A 12,304-nucleotide genomic window follows, 5' to 3' on the forward strand; every position below is an offset into this window, starting at 1 on the left:
TATACTGTATACTGGGGGTGTGGGCGAGTCCGGTGTATACCGTGTGTGTGTATATACTGTATACTGGGGGTGTGGGCGAGTCCGGTGTATACCGTGTGTGTGTATATACTGTATACTGGGGGTGTGGGTGAGTCAGGTGAATACCGTGTGTGTGTATATACTGTATACTGGGGGTGTGGGTGAGTCCGGTGTATACCGTGTGTGTTTATATATATATATACTGTGTGTGACCTGTATATACTGTATACTGGGGGTGTGGGTGATTCCTGTGCATACTGTGTGTGTGTGTGTATATACTGTATACTGGGGGTGTGGGTGAGTCCGGTGTATACTGTGTGTGTATATACTGTGTGTGACCTGTATATACTGTATACTGGGGGTGTGGGTGAGTCCGGTATATACCGTGTGTGTGTGTGTGTGTGTGTATACTGTATACTGGGGGTGTGGGTGAGTCCGGTATATAGCGTGTGTGTGTGTATATATACTGTATACTGGGGGTGTGGGTGAGTCCGGTATATACCGTGTGTATATACTGTATACTGGGGGTGTGGGTGATTCCTGTGCATACTGTGTGTGTGTGTGTGTGTGTGTGTGTGTATATACTGTATACTGGGGGTGTGGGTGATTCCTGTGCATACTGTGTGTGTGTGTGTGTGTGTATATACTGTATACTGGGGGTGTGGGTGATTCCTGTGCATACTGTGTGTGTGTGTATATATATACTGTATACTGGGGGTGTGGGTGATTCCTGTGCATACTGTGTATGTGTGTATATACTGTATACTGGGGGTGTGGGTGAGTCCGGTGTATACTGTGTGTGTGTGTATATACTGTGTGTGACCGGTGTATACTGTGTGTGTGTATATACTGTGTGTGACCTGTATATACTGTATACTGGGGGTGTGGGTGAGTCCGGTATATACTGTGTGTGTGTGTGTGTGTATACTGTGTGTATATAATATATATATATCACTGTGTGTGACCTGTATATACTGTATACTGGGAATGCAGTTGAGTCCGTTGTATACTGTGTGTATATTTACTGTGTGTGTGATCTGTATATATTGTATGCTGTGTGACCTGTGTATACTGTGTGTATATATACTGTGTGTGACCTGTATATACTGGGGGTGTGGGTGAGTCTGGTGCATACTGTGTGTGTGACCTGTGTGTATATATACGGTGTGTGACCTGTATATACTGGGGGTGTGGGTGAGTCTGGTGCATATATACTGTGTGTGTGACCTGTATATACAGTGTGTATAATGTATTCTGGGGGTGTGGGTGAATCCAGTGTATATACAGTTTGTGACCTGTATATACTGTGAATATTATATATAATGTATACTGGGGTGTGTGTACCGGCAATGTATACTGTATATATGTCACCTGTATATACAGCATATGTACAATCACTTTTTCCCATATATACACTACATATACACCCACCCTTTATGTGTATACCGCTGTGTATATACTGTTTACTGTATCATCTGTTCATACTCTGTCTTGTATATACTTTATATATACAATCACCTGTGTATATACGGTAACTGTATGTGTGACCTGTATACACAATATATTGTCCATATGGCGGCCTATATACATCACATTCTGTAAATATTACACCCAAGTCATCCCTGGTCTGCACTGTATCCGTGTGGCCCCCTGTATGCGCCGTGCGCTGTATCCGTGTGGCCCCCTGTATGCGCCGTGCGCTGTATCCGTGTGGCCCCCTGTATACGCCGTGCGCTGTATCCGTGCGGCCCCCTGTATGCGCCATGCGCTGTATCCGTGTGGCCCCCTGTATGCGCCATGCACTGTATCCGTGTGGCCCCCTGTATGCGCCGTGCGCTGTATCCGTGTGGCCCCCTGTATGCGCCGTGCGCTGTATCCGTGCGGCCCCCTGTATGCGCCATGCGCTGTATCCGTGTGGCCCCCTGTATGCGCCATGCACTGTATCAGTGTGGCCCCCTGTATGCGCCGTGCGCTGTATCCGTGTGGCCCCCTGTATGCGCCGTGCGCTGTATCCGTGTGGCCCCCTGTATGCGCCGTGCGCTGTATCCGTGTGCCCCCTGTATGCGCCGTGCGCTGTATCCGTGTGGCCCCCTGTATGCGCCATGCGCTGTATCCGTGTGGCCCCCTGTATGCGCCATGCGCTGTATCCGTGTGGCCCCCTGTATGCGCCATGCACTGTATCCATGTGGCCCCCTGTATGCGCCGTGCGCTGTATCCGTGTGGCCCCCTGTATGCGCCGTGCGCTGTATCCGTGTGGCCCCCTGTATGCGCCGTGCACTGTATCCGTGTGGCCCCCTGTATGCGCCGTGCGCTGTATCCGTGTGCCCCCTGTATGCGCCGTGCGCTGTATCCGTGTGGCCCCCTGTATGCGCCATGCGCTGTATCCGTGTGGCCCCCTGTATGCGCCATGCGCTGTATCCGTGTGGCCCCCTGTATGCGCCATGCACTGTATCCGTGTGGCCCCCTGTATGCGCCGTGCGCTGTATCCGTGTGGCCCCCTGTATGCGCCGTGCGCTGTATCCGTGTGGCCCCCTGTATGCGCCATGCGCTGTATCCGTGTGGCCCCCTGTATGCGCCATGCACTGTATCCATGTGGCCCCCTGTATGCGCCGTGCGCTTTATCCGTGTAGCTCCCTGTCTGCACTATGTGCTGTATCTGTGTGATTGGTCTTTATATCTGATCTTCAGCAGTGTCCGCCCTTTTCTGTTGGGTACAAAATGCAGTTGGCCATGTTTATGTGCCGGACTCAAAAAAATGGACCGTGCCGGACCCCACACAGGTGACTCTGTCTTCAGTAACGTCTCTGCCCTGAGCACCTGGAGGGAACGTTACGGCCGTGCTCCTTTCTGCTGATTTCACTGTTGGCAAAGAATGTGGTGAAATTCCCAACAATGACGAGCTGCAACAATGTATCACACCGATATTGTGTAAACTCTTCTGTGAGGTCAAACACTAATATATGTCAGCTGGGGTCAGGAGAGGCCAGACCACCATACGGGGACCGGCCGCAGCTCTCCGGACCCGAGCGTCCCAGCCATATAGAAATATATGACGTGTGTGGGGACCCCCGGCCAGTCCGTGTATGGTGGTCCGAGATCGGACAGATGACCCTCACACTGTGGAGTTATAGGGGAAATCCCTCTGTGGTTGTATCGGATGAATGTAACAGATCCAATGTTTTCCTAAACTGAATCTGTCCTTGTGCATTAACCCTTAGAGGGGTTTTGTCCATATGGGACCCATTACCAGCGGATTTATTATATATAAATAAATAGAAATTAAAAAGATTTAGTAATTTCTATACGACTGGATCAGAGTAGCTAAAAAATGGCGGCGCTGGTGGGGTCCTGTTTTGGGCTGGTGCTTTTACCACGGCTGATCTGTGGGGGGCGCAGAGAGGAGGCACCCACGGATGGCTCGTCACTTACACAAGCCGGTGTCATTATTTCCGCATGTTAGAAAAAGCCTCAAGTCAAATCTTTTGCATAATTTGTGTATGAAAATTGTTGCAAAATGTGCATTTCTGCAGGTTTTTTGTTTGTTTTGGATCATATTTTTAATGTGGTTTTTGGTGAGTTTTTTTGCTTCTGAAATGCGACAAAAACAATAGTATCATTGAAAGGGCAACAAGACCACGCTGAAAAACTGCTGAAAAACAGCATAAAAAACATGTACTCTTACTCACCAAAAAAAGGGGGGAAATCCCCATGTAATTAGATCAGGATTTTGAGCCAGAAAAGTGAGTGAATATATAAGGCTGTGATCATGCCGAGTCTCATCTTCTGTAGGTGGAGGAAGCCTGCGAGGGAAAGCCACGTCACTTTTTTTGCTGTTTACTAGCGGTTTTTAATTTTAACATGTTTCCTGTGAGGTTTTTTTTTTATGCTGCCGATCAAAGATTTCATTGTGCACTTAAGGGGCAGGTGGCTGTTTGGCCCCTAGTGGGTCTGTGTGGGGCAGCTGGTGCACAGATGGCTGTGGGGGGGCCCCCAGTGGCTTTGTGTGGGTCGCCCGGTGGGTGGAAGGTTGTGAGTACCTTGGTGGGCAGGTGGGTGCAGAGCCCCTTGTGGGTTTCTGCGAGGCACTTGGTGGGTGGAAGGGTGTGGGCTTCCTGATGGGTGGGTGGTTGCAGGGCTCCCGATGGGTCTGTGATGGGCACCTGAGGTTCAGGGCCCCCAGTGGGTCAGTGTAGGGTGCCCAGTGGGTCAGTGTAGGGTGCCTGGTGGATGGGAGCAGGGCACCCAGTGGGTCAATGTAGGGTGCCTGGTGGATGGGCGCAGGGTCCGCAGTGGGTCAGTGTAGGGTGCCTGGTGGATGGGAGCAGGGCACCCAGTGGGTCAGTGTAGGGTCCCCGGTGGGTCAGTGTAGGGTGCCTGGGGGATGGGAGCAGGGTCCCCTGTGGGTCAGTGTAGGGACCCCAGTGGGTCAGTGTAGGGTGCCTGGTGGATGGGAGCAGGGTCCCCAGTGGGTCAGTATAGGGTGCCTGGTGGATGGGAGCAGGGTCCCCAGTGGGTCAGTATAGGGCGCCTGGTGGATGGGAGCAGGGTCCCCAGTGGGTCAGTGTAGGGTGCCTGGTGGATGGGAGCAGGGTCCCCAGTGGGTCAGTGTAGGGCGCCTGGTGGATGGGAGCAGGGTCCCCAGTGGGTCAGTATAGGGCGCCTGGTGGATGGGAGCATGGCACCCAGTGGGTGTGTGCGGTGCGCCCGGGGGAGCAGGTGGGTGCAGCACAGGGTTTATCGGTGGGTCAGTGTAGAGTGTTCAATGGATGGGAACGGTGCTCCCGGGGGGGCAGGTGGTGGCAGCACATGAGTCTGTGAGAGGCCCCCGGTGGGTGGGTTTCTGCAGGGCCCGGTGGGTCAGTAAAGGGTGTCTACTGGATGGGAGCATGGCACCTGGTGGGTCAGTGTAGGGTGCTTGCGGTGTCCCTGAGCCCTGCAGATTATCACGCCCCCGGTGCTGGCTCACTCCACTCTTCAGATTAGCGCTGCGCTGGGATTGGAGGCTCGGAGATCTGTCCAGAATGTGCTGAAAGTCCGAGCACATGACACTGCGGGAGTGGAGCAAAGATCACTCCGGCTTCTCTCATTTATTGCTCGGCCATTTCTCTTGTGAAGTTTTCTGACACTTTGCATTTTTAAATTATAATAATATCCTAAAAAGTGCAAATAAAACCTCATGTATCTGTACAAACCCCTGCGATAAGAGTCTCTGTGAACATTGCATTTCTTTACACTTTCAGAGATGATGTCTCTGGACTCCTCCATACACGTGCATGCAACGTGCAGCCGAGTGTTCATGAGTTTTCATTGAGGACAGGGGAGAAAAGTTCCTCAACCACAACATTGGCTGAAATTGCTGAGAGGACGCACCCAAGACTTCCCTGATGGATGGGAGAAGTGTCAGGGGCGCTAATGTATACCCCCTTATCCCCAAGCTCTGCACGATTTGCACAGAAATAAAAAGTCAGTGACTCTCTGAGCAGACAGTTGCCAGTTTTGGAAAACCTATTTCATCGTCTGCGGTTACAAAAAACAAAATGTGCTCCATTTACCTTTCCCGGGTCCGGCACTAAGCCTCCACCGTTACTCCCAGTGTGTATGGTCTTCAGCACTGAGCTCACTGATTGGCTGCAGCGCTGTTGACCACCACAGGAGAGAGAACATATCATGGTGCCCCTGGAATTGAGCCGGCCATATAATACTCTAATAGGCTGTGTCATCAGACTGAGTCTCATTTTGTATCTGCTTCTAAGCATGCGGATAAATAAAATCCCCCCTATTAACACTAGAAGTCCCAGGAATTTCGAGCTCCATAGGGTTCCAATGGTTGAAATGTTAAATGACCCCTCTCTGGGATCTCAGGGACTTCTAGTGTTAAAGGAGACTTCTGAGACATCTCCTTTTGGATTGGTCTTTTTTTTTGTGGGACCCTCACAATGTAAGGGGCTACAGCCTTCCTCATTATATTCCAAAACAGGGGATGAGCCACAGACCTGTTGTACCCATTGCTGGGAGTACCACCAGTGAAACAATGATGGGTTATCCAAAGGAGACATTCCAGACAAAGCCATTAACTAATTAGCATCTAATGGGGTATTTAGAAATTGAGACCTGTACCCCCCTAATGGACAGGAGCTGATTATTCCCGGTTACCACCATTAGGGAGGGAGGAGCTGCTAATACTCTGGCTATATACACCTCGTATATAGTAATCTGTGTACTGACACAGCCAAGCGGCCATAGCTGACTATTTTAGGATGCTCTGCCTTAAAAATAGCCCCCAAGACGTGACCTGTGCTGCCGGCTATAGATGTCGGAGAGATTTTAGCATTGGGGTTCTCCTATCTCGATGATAAAGTAGTCTAATAATTTTGGGGCGCTTGATCCATTAAATCTTGTGCTTGAGACCCTTGAGATTTATAATCTGCAATCCTGAATCCTGCAGGTCTTGGTCTGTTAGGCCTTGTGCGCACTTTGCGGTTTTTTTTTTTGCCATGTTTTTTGTACATTTCCAAAGTCTATGAATTTCATTTTTGCTGTTCGCATGTTGCAGGTTTTTTGCTGCATCTTTATGGTGACCACATAGATGCAGCATGTCAATTCTTTTTGCGTTTTGGAGCAGTGGCAGATCAATCCCCCGCTAACTCTGAATCGGCGGGAGATTGATCCCTGGTATCTGGCCAGATGCTGGTCCTCATAGAGTCTATGGGGACCGGAATCTGGCACAAAGGGGTAGGCGCTTCAAACTTACCGAGTCACCGGGATGGCAGTCTCCCTGCTCCCATGGCCTCTGATTCCTCTTCTCGGGCCGCTCATTAGGCTCATACATATCCACTACTTCCCCTGCCCACCGGCGTCTATAATTGCTTGCAGTCAGATGAGCTCCCATGCTGAGTGATAGCATGTGTGAGGCTTGCAATCACAGACCTGGTCTGTGGATCTATATCCTACAGTAAAGTAAATTAAAAAACTGACGTGCGGTCCCCCCGTATGATACCAGCACAGATAAAGCCCGACAGCTAGGGCCTGGTATTCTCAGGCTGGGGATACCCATGGTTATTGGGCGCATCCCAGCCTAAAAATATCAGCCAGCAGCCGCCCAGAATTGCAGCATCCATTAGATGTGACCGTCCTGGCACTCTACCCGTCTCTTCCCGATTGCCACCGCACCAGGGAAATCGGGATAATGAGGGAGTTAATGGCAGCTCACAGCAGCCACTAAGTCCTGGATTAGTAATAGCAGGCGTCTGAGACCCACACCCATCACTAATCTGTAAGGGGAAGTAAATAAATACAAGCACTGAAAAAATCGTTTATTTGAAATAAAAGACAAAAAAATGATTCACTCCTTTATTAACCCCCTAACTGTCCCACGACACCTCCACCACTGCTACATTTGAAGCTCACAGCAAGCGCCATAGAACATGACTGCCCGCTGTGAGATCCAGACAGCGACTTGAAGTGAATCGCGCGATCAGCGGTGACGTCACTCAGGTTAGCCACAGCCTGTCTTCCACCTGTAACCGCAAATTACCTGAGTGACATCACCGCTGCTCGCACGGCTCACTTTAAGTTGCTGTCTGGATCTCACAGCGGGTAGTCATATTCTATGGTGCGCGCTGTGAGCTTCAGATGTAGCATTTTTGCAGCGGGTGCATTTTTTTGTTGCCAAAAATGTACATTTTTGTGGTCACCACAAAGATGCAGCGTGCGTACATAGCCTTACAGTGCATTTTATTTGCATCACATCCTTGTAGTAACGCGGCCAGTCTTTGTTCCGCTTGGCCCATGTCTCCACGTACCACAGCCTTACATCACATAGATTGTGGCTACAGGTGGACCCCCAAATTGACGATAATCATGTGATAGACAAGAGCCCCCCAAGACTATTTGTAGTTGGTGCATATTCACATGGTGGTGTTTTTTTTTTTTGTTTTTTTTTTGCAGAAACTTCTAGAAAATTAGGATAAAATACAGCACAAAACTGGCGACAGATTTCCTTTACAGTATTCCTGCTGTGCTCTGTGGGTCCCTAATTAGAAGCTCCATCAATGATCATTATACAACTGCGTTTTTAATCCGTTTCCCCACTTCAGCCTCTCTCTATCTCTCTATTACAGTTGTCTCTGAGCTGGTGGGTGTAAACAAGATGCCATGATGTCTCCCATGCACAGCACACAGATTGATTTCTGGTCTACATGCTCCGAAGCAGCAGCATGGAGGACATCATCCAGCAGTACTGACAATACTGAGCAGTGTATCTGTGACTCAAGCTCTACCGTGAGAAAACACACTGAAAGTATGTGCACATGACTTGTCTTTTCAGGTGGACCTTTCAGGTATGTGACCTTGACCATATCCCACTGTATCCTGGACCCGTCGGGTTCTGGCCTGCGGGGCCACGAGTCTCCTCCGCAGGAGGCCGCAGCGGTCTGTGCCCGCAATCCGGGCTCGGGTAGTTGCGGTCTCTCCCTCTGTTCTACCTGGGGAGGACACTGGTGACTCCGCAGCAAATAATTGACATGCTGTGGCTCGGAAAAGCAGCACCGCAGATCAGTGTTTGCTGTAGAAAAAACAAGCACAGCGGGCTTTTGATTTCTAGAAATCCCTCCACTGTGCTTGTACTGTACAACGCAGCGTTTTATACGCAGCTGAAGCATGCTACCTCCAAAAGGCTTTGAAAACTGATTGTCGGCACACAGCCGTACTATACATCACCACCACAGGTCTGTGTATGCTCCTCTCTCCTTCTTTCTGTCCTCTTTTCATATACTTTAATAGGTAGCTATAATCGGTCACTCAGTCAGCTGGATGGCTGTCCTGTTTTGGAAAGAGAAGTGGCTCATAAGTGGAGAACGAAGCAGATTTCTCAGATAAGATTTATTACAAAGTTTCTTATATTCGTTTGTACATTTTTTATTTTTTTTTTGCAAAAATGTGTTGAAGTGACAGTGACCATTTAAAGGGTCGGTTCGATACCTATAAAGGCCTCTATAAATACCTGTAAGCCCCAACCACTTTTGTAATTAGTTTTATTAATACATTCCTTATGCTTCACTTATATGCCATTTTGGTTGAGCATATTCTCAACCAAGATATCACAGGAGGCTGGGGCTGCACTCGCTTCTCTGGAACGGGATGTCATTAGGGGACAGCGCTGCAGTCGCCTAGCACAACTAGTTTGATCGCGGTCTTCTGATGACATCCTGGTTCAATAGAGGTAATTGAGAAGTGACCACATCTTCAGTCCCTGCACCTCACACCATTATCTCTTTCCCTAAAACTAATCGTCATCCGGGTCCGGTGATAGAAGCAATGTGAGTGACAGCAATAACTCTAAAGTGTGCACCTCCATGGTGCGTGTATCCGGCACAGGCTGAACACCATGTCTCTTCTCCCCGTGTAGGTGCTGGTGAATACTGTGTGCTGCTTGCTGATGCTTGTGGCTAAACTAATACAACATGTGGTGTTCGGTCCATTACGCGTCAGTGAGAGGCAGGTGAGTACTAGTAACGTAGCTGCCTCATTAGGAAAGCTTCACATGGGAGTACCCTCGTTGGTCACTTTCTGCCTTTTTTTCTGTCTTTGCAGCATCTAAAGGACAAGTTTTGGAATTTCATCTTTTACAAGTTCATCTTCATCTTCGGGGTGCTGAACGTGCAGACGGTGGAGGAGGTGGTCCTGTGGTTCTTGTGGTTCGCAGGCTTGGTCTTCCTCCACCTCATGGTGCAGCTGTGCAGAGACAGGTTTGAATACGTACGTACCCGGCACGCGAGGATCGGGGAACGGCACAATCACTTGTTTCTGAATTAACATCTTTATTTCTGCCCCCCCTCCGCAGCTGTCATTCTCACCCACCACCCCGATGAGCTGCCATGTCCGTGTGCTGGTCCTTCTCGCCGCCATGCTCGGGGTGTGCTGCTGCCTGGCGGTGCTGTGCATGTTTGCCGGATATGCCCACGGGATGCACACGCTGGCCTTCATGGCCGCCGAGGTAAGAATAGTAAATCTGTATCTTGGACATCTTATCGCCTAGTTTTTGGCATTAATGTTCCATAGCATTAAAGGGAAGGTGCCATAAAAAAATTTTTTTCAACAACTGAAAAAATGTAAAGTATGTAATGTTTTAATGTTCAGTTTAAAAATTATCATTTGTTTTCAGTGGCGTAAAATATGAAAAATAATTTAAAAAGTTTGGCATGTTCCACTTCACTAAGGGGAGTAGCTGGTGAAATTTGGCCTGAAACCTGGTGTACAACCTGCTCACATTACAACTGCAGTAAAGTGGGCTGAATCTGCGCTCGTGTCTGAGGTCTTGCTTCCCCTCCCGTGTGTTTGCAAAACAATAATGGAGGATGAAATTTATATTACAGTGCGGAGCCATTTTTGTTGGTGACTGCAAAGTGATACTGAACTGTGGAAAGTGTCATTGAGGACGGCTGGCATAGTGCTCCATATGTAAATAGCAACATGTGACATTTAAAACTTAACTTTTAATTGGGTTGTATAAAATAGATAAATACACACAGTGATCCACACACCAATTTTATATAAAAACCTGAAAGTGGTGAGGCCAATCAAGGATTAATAGATTATGGCGCCATCACTATCAATCATGCGGGTGAATGATGTATTCACCCATATGATATAACACAGGTGAAAAGGAGGGTGAAGTGCCTTTATATATAGATATCCCATCCAATATCAGTAGCTGGGGGAGTACTGGGTATATGTAACCTACAATAGTTCTAATAAAAATGAAAGGTTTGTATCAAACGACCCAGAGTTATTGTTCACCAGCAATATTGTATTAGGCATAAATAACAGATTAGCTATACAGTCACAAAATGTGAGCTAATACACAGAGGAACATTTCATTAGACATAAATAGTGTAAATTACAATATCCAAAAGATGGTAGCTCTTAAATGGATATAATATGTTAAATATTACCTCTGTCCATCAATAAGCAATAGATGCAGTGTTAAAGACACAAATATATGGATTAATCTCACCCAATTCTTGTATCCCGTTAGAGGGTCAAAAATTCTCCTGTGTTGCTGAAATCCATATATCAGTGCGACGGCAGTAGTGGCTCGGTCACTGGCCCTGTTAAGGATTAAGCTGCCCCTTTTCCACAGTAAACTCCCGCCCTGACAAGGGCAGTCCACAGCTGGCCCTGTTGTGGCTAGCCCTAATATCCAGACCAGGTGCCTCCCGACGCGTTTCACATCATCTGCTCATCAGGGGAGACATGTGGCACCTGAAAATGGCGGTAATGGCTCAATTAGGAGCTCAATCCTATGTGGCCTGGTATCAATGAGGATATACGATATAGTGGGGCTATAAAAAGGGCCTTCATCCCGCCCCCCATTAAACAACCCGCCTCTACAAATTATGCAGATAATGCGGCGGTATGGGAGAAAATCCGGATGTTATAGAGTTACACCGGGATCGGTATATATGAGCGATCCAATAGGGAGTAACTCGATCATGATGTATATCAGTGCACCACATTAATCCAATATGTATAAAGTGCTCTTACCGGATGGTTAGGTAGAACGTACAAAGTCCCTCAATAATCCATCAGTGGAGGGATGTGTTTCCTGGTTGCGAGATCACATGATTGATCACGCGGTCAGTGACGATTGGGGGCGTGTCAAGAGGAGGATGTGTGTCACGTCATAGGACGTTGCGCCCGTGTCATCTATCAGTGACCGGCTGGTGGAACCAGGAAATCCTGCGTTCGCCGGTCACATGAGAGGACACGTGACTGGAGACAAACACAACAGAGTGTCAAACCTATATATCAAATAATTAACCTCATATCACGCCAAATATATGTAACAAGGTCATTACCAGCTAGAGGCCATATAAAAATATAGCGTTGAATGGACACGTGATCTATGACGAGCAGGAGGGGCGTGTGCAGAATTGCTCACACAGCCCATGTCACAATATCGTCATCACAGGGAAAGACCTCTTCATCATCACATATAGATGAAAGCATGTAGGAGGGCACTGGTTCCTTCTATGTTTAAGAAAGAACAGTTCGAGGGGTCATCTCATAACACCTTGGTTGGATAGCAAGGTTACAGCTTTAGTACAGTATGCCAGTTCCAAATGGAGGTGTATTGAATCACTCAATTAATACCTAATGATCATATAAAAAAAGTTGAATAGTGCATATACGGAACAGAGTTAGTTAAGAACTCCGAGTGCACAAATGAGTGCTGTCCGTATGCATTATATAGGTATAAAGATACCAATTTAATCGAAATGACCAG

The 12,304-nt window shown here is 48.2% G+C and overlaps 1 protein-coding gene across 1 annotated transcript in view; it reads left to right on the forward strand.

Moving 5' to 3' along the window:
- Positions 1 to 12,304, forward strand: part of AMFR (autocrine motility factor receptor) — a 47,340-nt gene that overhangs the window by 7,326 nt on the left and 27,710 nt on the right. The window contains exons 2-4 of the mRNA XM_075325803.1: positions 9,425 to 9,517; positions 9,610 to 9,774; positions 9,860 to 10,012. Coding sequence (XP_075181918.1) covers positions 9,425 to 9,517; positions 9,610 to 9,774; positions 9,860 to 10,012 — 411 coding nt within the window. The remainder of the gene's footprint in view (positions 1 to 9,424; positions 9,518 to 9,609; positions 9,775 to 9,859; positions 10,013 to 12,304) is intronic.

Source organism: Anomaloglossus baeobatrachus, chromosome 10 (assembly GCF_048569485.1).
Source record: "Anomaloglossus baeobatrachus isolate aAnoBae1 chromosome 10, aAnoBae1.hap1, whole genome shotgun sequence".
NCBI classification, from domain to species: domain Eukaryota; kingdom Metazoa; phylum Chordata; class Amphibia; order Anura; family Aromobatidae; genus Anomaloglossus; species Anomaloglossus baeobatrachus.